The following is a 14,013-nucleotide window of genomic DNA, read 5'->3' as shown; positions in this document are numbered from 1 at the left end:
GCTGTTCAGGCAGTCGTTGGGTGACTAGGCAGAGGGCGAGAGAAGGAGATGGGGATGACCAGGAGGGTCCAGGTCCGGGTATCCGGGAGTGGCGGTGGTGGTGGTGGTGGTGAGAGAGTAGAGTGGTGAGAGAGGGGGAGGAGAGAGGAGAGGTTGAGGATGGAGGTGAAAGGGTGAGGATGAGGGTGAGGGGGGGGGGAGTCAGAAGAGGTTTTTCAGGCTCACCACGGATGAGTTGACTAAGAGCGATGGGAGAGTGGCGGGTGGCGGGTGTGGGAGGAGGCGGTGTTTGAGTCACTGTCTATTATTACATACAATGTACAGTCGTAGTATACAGTATTATAGTATACTGTATACTATAGTACTATCTATTATTCTATTATTATTCTATTATTATTCTATGAATATTCTATATATTATCTTCTCTATCTACTCTACTATCTCTACTATCTCTACTCTATACACTCTGTACACTCAGTATACCGAGTATACCCTCCTCCACTGACTCATCGCCGAAGCCGGCTTGCCACCCGGACCAATCAACGGGGGTTTCCCGGGGAAAACCCCCTGAGTCTCCGCTGTGATTGGTCCACATTGGCCCCAACACCAGATTACCCGCTTCCCCATTGGCGCAGTCTTTGGCCTGGGGAAAAGGTTTGGTATGGCAGTGCCACCTATTACGCACTGGGCACTGGCACTGGGCACTGGGCACTACACTGCACTGGGCACACCGGGCACTGGTGATTTGCTATTCTAGGCAGCCTACAGGACCACAAGGCGCTTATTCGCTAGGGCGCCAATCATAAAATCTAGTGTACATACACTGTACGGAGTACAATGTACATACTCTGGTTGGTACTTTGACTCACGGTGGCAACTTATGACTCAAGCAGATTCTGATGAACACATGGCCTATAGAACCACTGCCTGAATGCCTGAATGCCTGACCCTCTGAACTCCCGGCTATGCAAGCACCTCCTGCAGCACCCGAACCAGTCCCTGCACCTCCGCCTCTGCTGCCTGTTAGTCTCCACATATAGGTATACAGTACCTAGGTACTCCGTACTCCGTACCTAGGTACGAGTATGCCATAGAGCTTAGGGATAGGACAATACTCACCACTGTTATAATGCAAAAAACTGACCCTCACCACCCCATCCTCCACATCCGCCAACCCACACACCTCCTGCAACAGACGATGGCTGTACATGTGGCCACTCCGGAACCCAAACGCCGATCGGGCCTCCACCGCCTCCACCAACGCCTGACTCCCCACCCCGTCCACCGTAAAACTAATCACCGGCACCCTGACCTCCTTGCTCGCCGACCGATCCCCAATCACTCGTACCCGACTATTCGAGTTCAAAAACGACAGCAGGATCGCCTGCAGTCGTTCCTCGTGCTGGGCCATCTCATCCCACGTCTTGGCGGGTGTCGCCCCAAAGTACTCCACCACCGCTGGAATGCTATTCGTGAGCTCGTAGTTGGCCGATGCCAGGTTGAGCTTCAGGTCTAGGCTATCCGTGGGTTTGAAGAAGTGTGCCAACGACTGGATCTCCTCGTGGATTCGTGACGAGGCGTAAAGTTGGGCGATATGCGGGCCGTATACCTTGTACCACGAGAATGCCTTGAAGCGGGGAAACAAATTAGTATGAGTCCACGCTAGTACTGTAGTAAATTGTAGGGCCTATGATAGGACAAGACAGCAAGGACGGTAATGTACTCGAGAACAACTTAAACTCACATAAAAGTCAACATCAAGAGCCTTAACATCAACCTGTCGATGCGGTGCCAGAGCAACACCATCAACGCAGAGAAGCGCCTATACAATATATCCACAAAAAAAATCAGCCCTCTTGTCCAGTCCTCTTCAAAACCCACCTGGTCATATCCGGGATATAGATACATACGCGTGGGTGCACATGAACTGCATCGGCGATCTCGCGGATCGGACTGATGGTACCAGTGATATTGGACGCATGGGGACAAGCCACCAGTCTAGTCTTATCTGAAAGAAGGGTCTTCAACTCGCCCACATCACACGTTGGGTTGGTTGGGTTGGACGATGCCCAGAATTTCACCTTGAGCCCGAGGTGCTCCGCAATCCGGACCCATGGTGCCGAGTTGGCTTCGTGGTTGAGTTTCGAGACGATCACTTCGTCGCCGGGTTGGAATTTCAGCGCCGTGGAGAGATTGTGGAAGAGTTGGGTGGTTGAGACGCCGAGGTTGATCTGCCAGTGGTGAGTAAATCAGCATTGCATATTACGTAGGGCCACTGGCAGGTATCTACGAGTGATATCCAGGGCCACTGGCACTCTTAGCGTACCTCCTCTGGCTGGGCATTGATGAAACTCGCAGCGCTCTTGTATCCGTCTGAGAATCCGGCCGTCGAGGCTTGGGATGTCTTGTATGTTGCGCCAAGCTGGACATTGGTGTTGATCAAATACGAGCGAATGCTGCCACGGCCCAAGTTAACTTCGCATGAACATATACACAGAGAAAAAGAACAACCTACGAATCAACGACGGATCCAAGGACCTGACTTCCACCTGATTCGAGTCCAACTTAGCAAATCATATCCTTTCAACCTTGGAAGTTCCAATATCGGCCAAGGCTTCCCAGGTGCTTGGGTAATCTATATCCCACCTGCATTGTCCATAAACACCTGTTCCTGCTGCAGAGCCGGGAACTGGGCCCGTGCCGCCTCGACATCATAAGTAGCAGCCATTTTGAAAAAAGACCAGTATAGAATATATTTTATTCACTCGAGTCGGGGGTTGAAGTAGCAGTTAGGACACGAAGTCATCTCCGAGAGGGGGAGGGGTAGTGGATCTATGTCACCCCGGCTAATTTGATAGCGGAGTTACTCCGCCGAGATCAATGCCACATCCACTGACATGAGTAATGGAAATGATGAAGTGCACGTACATACGGATACAATAGTCTATAGTTTGAGTTGGACCTGTTGGACTGGTATGAACCTACTCGTACTGCTGGTACCTGGTGCTAGCAGTGCTCTCCTCATTCTGTGGCGCTGCTCGAACAATGCTCCAGTTCATAGGTGCCTAGGTATCAGAAATTGGAATGACCATATATAATAGCCTCGATATATACCCATTACTTTTCACCATTGAGGATTTTTGTGCCAGTCTCGTCTGAATGTCTACACGCAAAGCAACGCCAATTTGGGGATATCCTGCGAATCATACTTGAGAATCCGAGGTAGGTGTTTATTGAGACCGTTGTCTACACCACTGCCGTCGGTACGAAGTACCCAGCTACTAAATCTTTGTCCTCTTGATACTAGTAGGCCGTGTCAACTCTGATGCGTATCTACCAGTACGCCTGGCTCATATTCTGCCCCTCGTGGAGACCTCGGGATCCGCCAGCCTGGACGAACAGATCGAACTCAGCAAATTTCAGCACAAATGGCAAGCACAGAGAATGCGAAATCATACTTCAATCGGGTATAAGTGGTATAAAACCCAAAGCCAAAAGAGCCCACATAACAGATAGATAAGACAAGAACCCCGAATCACCCACAGACACCGCAAGGTATAGCAAAGCAAAGCAAGCTAGAGAAGAAAAGAAATCAGAAATGAAATAATGGTTGAATTCCGAGTATATCACCGCGACCGAGCACCTGCAGTGACTCCCGCACCACTCGCATTGGTCGCGTCATGTACAACGCAAAGTAGATATTTCCGATCCGGCACTACAACAATCTCATGTTTGCGCGTGCGCATCCGCAATAGTTTCACCTCATCCTCCTCTTCACGATCCGCAGAGTCTGGATCGGCGTCTTCGCGCGGGGTACTCGTCCCATTGGCGTATACATTATATGCGCCTTCCAGGGCCGGTGTCCCGCGCTCGTCGGCCTTGCCCGTCGGCCGTGAAAGCGATACGCCAAGGGCGGAGGCGCTCGAGACGAAATTAAAGATGTGCGCTGCCAGCGTCTCTGCCTGCGAGGGCTGGTAGGTGGAAGGTGTGGGTTGAGCTGGAGAGGACGGGGAAGAGTCGGTGGGTGGTTCGGTGGTGGGCGGGGCGATCGGGGCTGAGCGAGGTGTGTTGGTACCGCTTTCTAGCGGTGCGAGGAGTCCGGTGCTTTGAATGATAGATCCATCTTTGCGGGAGAGGATCAAGGTGGATTGCACCCCTGGGCGGGAAGTGAGGTGGGAGAGCAGCGCGGTGACATGTTGGGGCACCTGCTGTGAGCGCTGAAAAGGTTCCTCCTATTAGCAAGAGGTATATTTGTGGACTGCAAATGGTTTTTGGAAACTGACCTGGGGTGGATTGGCCATGGTTGGTGCGCGGGGAATGTTTTAGAGGAATGAAGAGTAGCGGCGGAGAGGCGGTGGTCGCTGATGGGCGATGGGTGGGTTTAGCAGGATATGGTGGATCTCATCGCAGCATGCTTGTTATGACGAGTTATCGTAAGGTGGTAAACTGGACTGGAGACTGAAAATGTAAGTGACAAGTCTCTCGAGTGGAAATTAAATTGTCTCCTCGTCGCAAACTCGCAGCTTCAAGCGATATCAACAGTGATGACTCAGCGGATCACATGGTCTGTGAAGTATAGCAGGACAAAGACAACCAGATCAATGAACATGAATAGATACACGCTGGATTGGATTGGATCAGATAAAGTGCCAGTAATCGTAGCCTGAAAAATGAAAATAAAGGAGAGTCAGAATGGCACCTGGGTCAACTCGGTGATAGTGGCAGAAGACATGGGCACTAGGCGAGTTTGCTGTGCGTAGTCCGGTTGGAGACCAATTTCTTTGCAAATGGAACTTGAAGTATCATATGAATTTACCAGTGTATAAATTCACAATATCCGACCTTTTCCAGCCACTACTAGTATTTGTTGCCTGTATACGTAAAGTTATCAAGCTTCACTTCAAATTCCGTCTTGGCCAACCCAACCCAATCGGGAACGCGTCGCGCAGCTACGACAAGATTGCAATCACCCGCCACGAACTTCAACTTTCGCTTTCAGCAACCACCTCGCCAATTCCAACAATTTTGGGCATTCGAGGAACTTGAGTCTTAAAGTTCGCCCCTACTCAATTTTACACGAGCGTCAACATATCAATCTGACTCCCGCGACCCTCGGTATGGCGCAAGCCGCGAAACGAGCGTGTGCAAACACGGCAGGGGAATCCCACAGTATTGAAGCCACAACGACTCCAGAAAGGACCCAACAAGACCTCGTCAATGTCATCGAACTAATCAATCAAACGGATCTTGTCAGTATCATTGTCTGGGCGGCAGACAAACACGACGACGTGACGAGAGCAGTGGCCGTACTCGCCCGCAAGGCTCGCGAAAAGCAGCGCGAAGAGGAAGAAAAGCAGCGCAAAGAAGAAGAAAGGCGACGCGAAGAACAAAAAAAAGCGCGTTATCTCCTTCGAGGGGCGAGTTGATAAAGTCTGGAAATTACTCACCAATACCCGTGGCATGAGTGACCGACAAGAATACAATGCATCCTACAAAGTCTGTATCGGCATTCAAGGTATTATCAAGTCAATCAGACATCAATGTGGCGAACTTTCAAGTCCTGCTACCAGACGTAACGGTCTCTCTGCTCTTGCAGATATCGGCGAATACGTTGCGGAGTCTCAAGGGAGATTAGGGAGCGAAGTACGGAAGGAGCTGGGCCGTAATCTGAAGTTCGTGTCTACACTAAGACACATCGTCACTATCATGTCAGAGGATGAAAGGAGGGTGGTCAGACAAGATAATAAAACCCCGGGAGGATTGTGGCGGAGGTTAAAAGAATCCCTGCGCACCACCAGGGCCTACTGTCTCTTCGATGGATTCGACTCGATACTTGAGTACTTCAAAATGGGACCCGAAGAGAGTGAAGATGATGAGGATGAGGATGAGGATGAGGATGAGGAGGAGGAGGAGGAGGAGGAGAAGTCACGGCAGAAGATGAATGGCGAGCTCAAGTCGACCAATGGATGAAGTATATCAAGGGAGGAGATGTGGACAATCCCATTCCACTTTGACATTTCTGACTAGTACTACCATCGCCCCAGGTGAGCTAGTTAAATTGCTGTTTCTGAGTGAGACTAAAGTCAAATCAATACCAACGGTCTCTTCAATGGGTTAATGCACATTTCATACCTGATCAACACAACCAATGATGTATTCAGATTGTCATGATAAACCCGAGTCTTATAGTCCTTGCCAGTTCTCCTACAGTCATACCTAATCAAATGGCATGCCCTATATCATTAATGTGGATTTCAATTGATTCGCCGCTTTTGTGGGAACACCAATCGATCCTAGTCTCATAGAAGAACAATACAGTAGATAGCCAGATATCGATGCTACCTCGAGTACTCGTGCGATATATGAGTCATGGTATGCAATGCGGACAAAACAAATCCGAGTCTAGGCGAGTGGAGTGTTGTCGGAGAAGCAGCCTATCAATTGTCTTGCAGCTCCGCAGCCACGGCGCTGACATCGAATCAACCTCGGTCAATCCCCGCGGGGAGGAAAGGCACCAGCTTTAAAACAACACACCTCTCTCGCCTTTCAATTCGTACTCAAAACTATCCTTCAACCCAAAATATTAATATAACTGTGACAATGGCAAGACCGCGTGGACCATTCGTTTCTCTCCCTCCGGCTTTACTGCCGTCGAACAAGACCGTCCTCACTGGGCGAACAATTACCCTCGAGAAGCTTCAGCCAAAGCACGCCAAAGACCTCTTCAATCTCGTTGGAGGTGAGGAACCTGCCAAAAAGTCCCTTTTGGGACTACATGGGCGATGGCCCATACGCACACCTAGAAGAATTCGAGAGAAATATCGCAGCACGGTCGGCCTCTCTCGATCCATTCTTCTTCGCAATCATCGATAAACGCAGCTCAGTGCCTACCTCCGGTAAGCCTATCGGGTATCTTACTTTGATGCGGATTACTCCGGAACAGTGGACTGTCGAGATTGGAAATGTGATGCTTTCGGCTGCAGTTCAACGCACAACTGGTGCCACCGAGGCGTTTTATCTTCTAGCACGACATGCCTTTGAGGACTTGAACTATCGACGATTCGAATGGAAGTGCGATTCTTTAAATTCTCCATCGCGCAAGGCAGCTCTGCGATTGGGCTTTACCTTTGAAGGTATCTTCCGACAACACATGGTCGTCAAGGGCCGAAGCAGAGATACAGCCTGGTTCTCTATCGTGCGAGACGAGTGGGATAGCGGTGTCAAATATGCGATGGAGAAGTGGCTAGACGGAGAAAACTTTGATGAAAATGGTAATCAGAAGAAAGCACTTCAAGATTATAAACTGGGGTCTACAGCAAACTGAGTGGAGTATCTAGACTTGCTGCAATTTTTATAGAGCTTCAATTTATTGTTCTATGGTTCCGGTGATGATGCATCCAGAAATTTAGAAAATAGCGTGAGTGTTCCCATTTCTCAACGACCAAATACATCGATCTTTGCCTTGTCAGGTAAAGCTAGATTATAATTAAAATATATGTAGAGACGCCACGATGTGATCCAGCGGAGACATGGCCTCTGATTCGGCAGGTCTACTCAGTGGGCCAAAAGGCATAGGCTGCCTTGGAGTAAGCATTATTGATCCTGATAGACATCGGGCTAGTCAGTCCAGTCCCAGCTCCTTTTGTCACCCCTGTCCCATCTTCGCCAGCTTCGTTCGACAATACCTCGGTATGGACTTATGTCAATGAAAGCAGCAATGTTGCCAATACCTTCAAATATTTCATTCACGGAACTTCTATCGTCCTGATTGATGGCTGCCAAGCCAAGACAAAAAGCGGGAATGAATAAAAATGGCGAAACCCCCAGAAGAATCCAGATGCTCGGTGCTGACCAGACCATCCCGAACCACAGATTGAAGTTTTTCATCCTGAATTCCGTTGGGATGGATGACCAAGTATAGCCACGCATACAGTGCTGAGACACAAGAAGCATGTAAATCAGAGTATTCTCCGTTATCAAGAGGAGGTTGAGGTTTCAACTCATCAAGGTCTTTCCATATCTCAACTGCGTCCACAATCAACCGTGATTCTAGGTTCGGAAGTACTTTTGAATTGATATGTAGAGAGTAGATCTTCTCCATAATGTCCGAAAGGCCATCCTCGATGCCAAATGTAGCCTCCGTTCTGCCACCAGGCTGAAAGTTTTCCCTTGATATAGTAGGAAGCTGCGATATGTTCCCGGCAGAGATTTCGTGCAAGCCAGAGAGTCTGTCCACTCTCTCTGTAAAAGCGTAAAGAAAAATATACTTTTTGTTGGAGATGAGAGACATTTTTAATTCCGGATTTCGGTTGGTCAAACTTTTTGGAAATATTCACGACAGCGTGAAAGGAAAAGGGAAATTGAAGATAAAATAAAAACCAGGATGAGAATCATCTCTCGGAGAGCCCTTCCGACTTCTTATAAAAAATGATCGGTGCAACAATCCTTGACCTAGATCAGTCTTTACCACAAAAGTGGGATTCCCCGTAAAATCACTTACAATACAAATCCACTTCGGTAAAAAGAATCCATCCTCATCCCGCGACTTTGCTCAAAGGTCACGGTGTGGTTCTCTACAGTGGATAGAGTCTCGCTATACCGTGGAACTAAAGTGCGTAAACTTGGCCGTGCACAAAATACCTGACAGTGAACTATTCCAAAGTGGGCTATACCTAAGAGAAGCAATTTGTCTTTCGTACAGATATGATTCATTTTCATACAAACACAATGTGGGAACCATCTACAAACAGACCATTTGAATACCAACCATGATGATCTCGTCCACCTAGCCCCTGTAATTATATGGACCGGGTCTCATTTCATTTGCTAGCCGCTCTAGCCGCGGTACGCGGATGCTGCGAGGATCCACTGTTGTGGTGGTCACTGGGAAGGCTGTGGATACATCAAACGCCACCTCCACACCATGCACTGACTCCAGTCCACAAAACAGAAGTAATTACGCAGCGGAGTGTGCTCGGCGCTTTGACCAGCTTGCAAGAGTTGGTGAGTGTAACCAGTTTTCACCCAAAAGCATCCGGGCTCTAGAGAAAAGCTAGATCCTTGGCTTTGGTATGTAACAGTCCTCGAGCTTCGTCTCACCTCTCTATGGATCAGTGTTTTCGGTACCACTCCGAAGCAGGAAATCCAGCCGTGTTCTTGGGTAGCACCAGAAATTCTGCAAGTATAGATAAAATTCAGTACTTGAGGCTATATGCAATCGGGACCCACTTCCCATGGCCCCGACAAGTGGATGTACTTTAGAGACCTAGCTAACCCAGATAGGCCAACGGGGAGAGGGGCTGTGAAAAGACAATAGTGGAAAGTTGATGAAGGATTGTGTGCAAAATCAGGTAAGTCTCGCGGGCTGAATGGTACTAATCAAGGTGCAATGGAAATAAATCAGAGCGGTTTGTAATTTCTAAGAAATGTAGAGTTATGAGTACGAGATTCTTCCGATTCCAACGGCACATTTTCGTTCATGTATGCAAAAGTAGATCCTTAAAAGTCCGTGCTCATAAGTGTCTGTGCCCAACCTGGTCTAGAGCTAGAGTTTTAGCTCGGCTTTTGGCCGCCGAAAATAGCCCCGAGGGCTCATGCAATATAACGGGGCGATGCCTTGTCTCTCCAAGCTGCTGCGGGGTTAGTCACATCCCAGTGTTCGGTTTAAATTTTATCATATGGAATTTCCGCGGCCAATTCGGATGGTAAATTATGCTAGTCTTCAGGCTACTAAGAAATACCTTTCAACCTCGAAAGATACAATCCATGGATACTATCAACCAAGAAATCACCCCAAAATATTTAGCTATTCGAAAAAAGCAAGTATTCGGTCAGCAGACGGCAAAAGCAATAATCCGCAAGACATATTCGCACAATAAAAGCTAATGCATGTCAAAGTACCTAGGTATGGTGCTTATGCGTTTCTTGACGAGTATAAATTTACTGACTTCAAGTTTTAGACAAGTAATTGAGACCCTATGATACTCTCAGTTTTTTAATTGCAGAAATTTCAGGCTCGGGGCTAATATGACTTCCAATGTTATTAAGATACCTAAATCTCCCTCGATCAAGAAATAATTCCCTGCCAGAGACGCGTAACTTTTGTCGTGGCCAACATTTCAACCACCGAAGCATCAGGGAAGCATTCGCCGCCCAACAACCTAAGAAGCTATTAGACTGCCGCGACATTAATGACACAATGACATTCCGACAAACCATAGCGGGCGAAGAATAACATTCAAATTTACAGATTGATTATACAAATTTTAGTCTCGGTGGGTCTATATCCTTAAGGTGGGGGCCTGATTTCCTAAACCAGTTGGTAGTTAGCGCGCTGGAAGGGACTCCTGAACAATTTGGAATGTGCCAAACGGAGCTGAGCCCCAAAATTTGTACCTATTACTCTAAGGGATACATTCTTGAACTCGAATTATTCCTGGAATTCATATCCTCCTTACGGAGAAATTTTGCTTTTATGGTAACGTTTTGAGATATACCCATGAAGAACTACTAGTAGTAGAGCTTCTACTATTATTCCGACAAATACAAAATAAAAGATAAGCTATTAATGTGTGTATAAGAGATAATCGTATTATAAAGCCAATGGCAAAGATCAGTTGCATTTCAAAGCAATGGTATCGTCGAGATAAAGGTGATCAAAAAGTATTTCAGATGGGAAAACGAAAAGAAAATCGAAAAGATCGTCACTCTAGTCTCGGGTATCGAGAAACATCATACAAGGTCATAAGAAAGAAGGGGGAATGGTCAAGTGAAGTGGGAAACGAAAGTCTCAAAAGTAAAGCATATCTTCAAAAAGGGTATAATGAGTGATTATGAAAAATCAGCGATTCCGAGCCATGCGAGGTGGCCCACTCATACTCGACTTATCAGACAGCCAGCCAGCCTCGATATCTTCGATCATGTTATCCAGCTGGCGAATGTTCGCCCGGCTGTCTCGCACTGAGCCCGGAGTTTCGAAACCACTGTTATCACTGCTGCGAGAAGAGCTAACCCAGCTCTCCGGCCGGGAGCTATACTGCGGCTGCTGCTGGTATCGACTTTGACGCTGGTAAGGGTTTTGAGGTGCAGCTGACAGAGGAGAAAGTGCAGCCTGCAAGCCGTCCATCATTCCGCCGTCCTTCACGCCTGCGTTGAGGGCAGCGAGGAGAGCGGCTTGCAGGATTTGATTCTGCCGTTCCAGGTTGGCGACGCGGTCTTCGAGAAATTGGTTGGGCTCTTGTTGCATATGGCGACTGCTTCGAGGTTCTCGAGAGCGGTATGTGGATTCTGAGTTGATTGAACTGGGGGACGCGAGGTGGTCAAGGTCACGACTGCTGCGACCTTGAGGTGTTTGAGACCGCATTGGGAGAGGATATCGCAGCCGAGTGTGTCCGGTGCGTCCGTCCACCGTGTCATATTTGTGGCGGGCGGGATGAGCACGCTTAGGTTGTTTTTCAGCCTGGCGGCGAGGCCGGATGGTGTCTGCAGCTGGGCCAAACCCTTCATCGTCGGAGGATGGAAGTGGGGACTCCGCTCGACTAGGCTCATAAGACTCGGGGATACTCTCGTGGCGGAGGCTACTGCGAGAGCTGCTGCTGCGTGAGACCATCGAGGCTCGGTGGTGTGCAGGACCGAATGGCGCCTCCAAGGATCTGGCAGATTGTCCCGATGGAGCAGTGATGTTCCTCTGGGCTTTGATGCGGTGATTTGATGTTTGTAAAGATGGATCGGGAGGAAGGGCTCCACTTGGTGGAGGAGAAGGAAGGCCAAAGGGGAGATTTTTGCGGTCGACATTTGGGTCGATCTGGAGAACCTTGCGAGAAGCTCGCTTTCCACGATGCTTGCTCGGTGTCATTTGGCCTAGAACAGGCGAATCTGCGAGTGGTTCTCCTTCTGGACTGCTTGACTCCACAAGATCCTGCATCTTAGGAATACGTACGCTGGAAGCGCGCTTCCGAGGTCCTTGTTGTTCTGGTGATGCCGAATGTGGTCGCTCAATTGAAGCAGGCGACTGACTACTGCCATCATCCACGACCGAGTCTGCCTCACCAACAAAATCTAACGCGGTTGCAGACCGGGTTTCTTGACTTTCCGGCTCATGGGGATCCTCTGCGATGGGCGAAGGCTGACCAGGGGGTAAATCCATCCCCTTTGCCTTCTGCCGAGCCATCTGTACTGTGAGGCGGGATTTATCGGGGGTTGCGGGTGGTGCACGCGAAGGCTTGGGAATGGACGGCAGCGGCCTTGTCGGCGCCGGAAGAGGGAAGGCCTGGAGGGTACCCAGGGCCAACGACGTGGGTCGAGGTTTGCTCTTAATTTTGTCGACGGCGTTCGAAACAACAGTTTCTTGGGTGGGTTTTTCGACAGAGGTTTCTGGTGTTGCGAGAGCGCCAGAGCATTGAGCAGCATCTTCAATCTCAGCTTCAACTTCAACTTTCGTGGTGATTGGTGGAGTCTTTGGCTTCTGTATCTTTTCTTCGGTAGGCTTGATGAGATCCTTAGCCTCGATTGAAAGGTTTGACTTGACCGAGGGCGCTAGGCTAGGAGGCCTTTGGTATTGAGGTACCGACGATAGTCGCCATGCATTCTTGCTGGAGATACGCGGTGGTGCAACATCAGGGAACAATTTGAGGGAGTGCTGTGAGGGATTCCTAATTGCACTGGCGGTCGAAGTGTCCATACTTGATCTAGAAGGCTCTGTGCTCTGATCTGGCTTTGACACGCTGCTAATAGATTGGTCCGATGATCCCACTTTGTCGAGACTGGCTGGTTCGCTCTTGGAGCTAGTCAGGGAGGGCGCCACGACTTGATCGATAATGCGAACGCTTGAATTGCTGGAAATTGAAGGCTGCCGGGTGTGATCACTCTTCGGGCCACTTCCCTGGGTAGCGACGACGGATGTCGACGAGATCGAGGGATCGGTGCTGGTGGAGCGAGTCTGCGACGAGACTGGGGTCGGAAGCTCAGATGCCGGGGTTAGGTTCACGCTCATGTCACTCTTTGCTGCAGGCCTGCCTGCAATCGAGGATTGATAAGGTGGAGGCGAAGGATCATTGAAATCCGTCATGGAAACTGCGACATCCACCAGAGATCCGAAGTCACTGAGGTCCAATGAGGCCAAGCGGCTTCTGGTGTCTGTTGAAGACGTCTTGCTGTGTCCTTTATTATCGAGCCATGGTCGGCCGATGTTTTCGACGTCTTGCATCTTGGACGACTTTGATGATTTGGAAGTCTTGGAAGTTCTTGACAGAGTTCTTTCAAGACTACCCTTTGAATCCCTTCGCTTGGGAGCTGCAGGGAGAAGATACCCTTCTCGCTGAAGAGCCTCGATTTGTCGCTGGTTATCCTCCTTCTTAGTTTTTGGCGTCGTTTCCTTTTTCTGGCGTTGGGTAAACTGAAGTAGGCGTCGATGCAAAGGCTTCAGCTCTTTTGTGACCTCCTCCTCGGGGACCGGCGTCGGTCTCTCGGGTGATAGAAAAGTCGGCAGGGCAGTAGTGCTTTCCGCAGGAGCATTCTGAGTTTGAAAAAAGCGTACAAGATCCGTTAGACTTTCATTCCGGGGAGCCCTTTCGGCCATGCCCGCAGAGCGAGCCTGGGGCCTTGGGGAGCTTACTCCTCGCGGGCGGGCAGACTCTGGAGATCCAGAGGCCCCAGTAGACATGCTGGACTGTCTCCGCTTGGTTTTTGGTTTGGATGGGGGATCGGGCCTGTATGTTCGAACAATGGGGCTCGGTGCGATGTCACTTTCATACACGGTATCCCAATGATGCATAGGGGCATCGATTGGCTGCCTTGGCAATCCGGCTGACCGCCGGGTTCATAAGGGCCTTGAAGTATGTTCAAAGGGGAATAGCAACTATTGCATCGTTAGAAAGGAAAGGATAGAGAAATGGGAAATATAGTATTGCATAGCACGCATGCCTAGAAGGCGGAGCTCACCTTGGTGTACGTAGCAGCGAGTTTCAACAGGGATTGTGGCGAGGTAGATATAGGCGCATATGCAATGCGAAATGA

At 49.3% G+C, this 14,013-nt stretch overlaps 5 protein-coding genes across 5 annotated transcripts; 2 read left to right on the top strand and 3 right to left on the bottom strand.

Annotated features, from left to right (window-relative positions):
* Positions 1–963: 963 nt before the first annotated feature.
* On the bottom strand, positions 964–2,728 carry N7509_002984 (putative aminotransferase; the record flags this gene model as incomplete). Its single annotated transcript, XM_056627621.1, has 7 exons — positions 964–1,013; positions 1,120–1,687; positions 1,745–1,822; positions 1,911–2,231; positions 2,327–2,456; positions 2,516–2,549; positions 2,647–2,728. 7 exons carry the CDS (start codon positions 2,726–2,728, stop codon positions 964–966), a joined length of 1,263 nt encoding a protein of 420 aa, XP_056493416.1.
* An 898-nt stretch (positions 2,729–3,626) lies between these two features.
* Positions 3,627–4,301, bottom strand: N7509_002983 (uncharacterized protein; the record flags this gene model as incomplete). The annotated part of the gene is made up of 2 exons (XM_056627620.1): positions 3,627–4,217; positions 4,284–4,301. 2 exons carry the CDS (start codon positions 4,299–4,301, stop codon positions 3,627–3,629), a joined length of 609 nt encoding a protein of 202 aa, XP_056493415.1.
* Positions 4,302–5,117: 816 nt separating this feature from the next.
* Positions 5,118–5,970, top strand: N7509_002982 (uncharacterized protein; the record flags this gene model as incomplete). Its single annotated transcript, XM_056627619.1, has 2 exons — positions 5,118–5,249; positions 5,302–5,970. The coding sequence occupies 2 exons, from the start codon at positions 5,118–5,120 to the stop codon at positions 5,968–5,970; spliced, it is 801 nt and encodes a 266-aa protein (XP_056493414.1).
* Positions 5,971–6,600: 630 nt separating this feature from the next.
* N7509_002981 (GNAT family N-acetyltransferase) lies at positions 6,601–7,324 on the top strand (the record flags this gene model as incomplete). Its single annotated transcript, XM_056627618.1, has 2 exons — positions 6,601–6,739; positions 6,804–7,324. 2 exons carry the CDS (start codon positions 6,601–6,603, stop codon positions 7,322–7,324), a joined length of 660 nt encoding a protein of 219 aa, XP_056493413.1.
* Positions 7,325–10,840: 3,516 nt separating this feature from the next.
* Positions 10,841–13,660, bottom strand: N7509_002980 (uncharacterized protein; the record flags this gene model as incomplete). Its single annotated transcript, XM_056627617.1, has 1 exon — positions 10,841–13,660. One exon carries the CDS (start codon positions 13,658–13,660, stop codon positions 10,841–10,843), a length of 2,820 nt encoding a protein of 939 aa, XP_056493412.1.
* Positions 13,661–14,013: the final 353 nt, after the last annotated feature.

This window comes from Penicillium cosmopolitanum, assembly GCF_028827165.1.
Source record: "Penicillium cosmopolitanum strain IBT 29677 chromosome Unknown utg000004l:1.0-4361866.0:1.0-4365735.0, whole genome shotgun sequence".
NCBI lineage: Eukaryota > Fungi > Ascomycota > Eurotiomycetes > Eurotiales > Aspergillaceae > Penicillium > Penicillium cosmopolitanum.
Note: the sequence above shows the minus strand (reverse complement) of the source record. Positions and strands in the feature narration are given on the sequence as shown.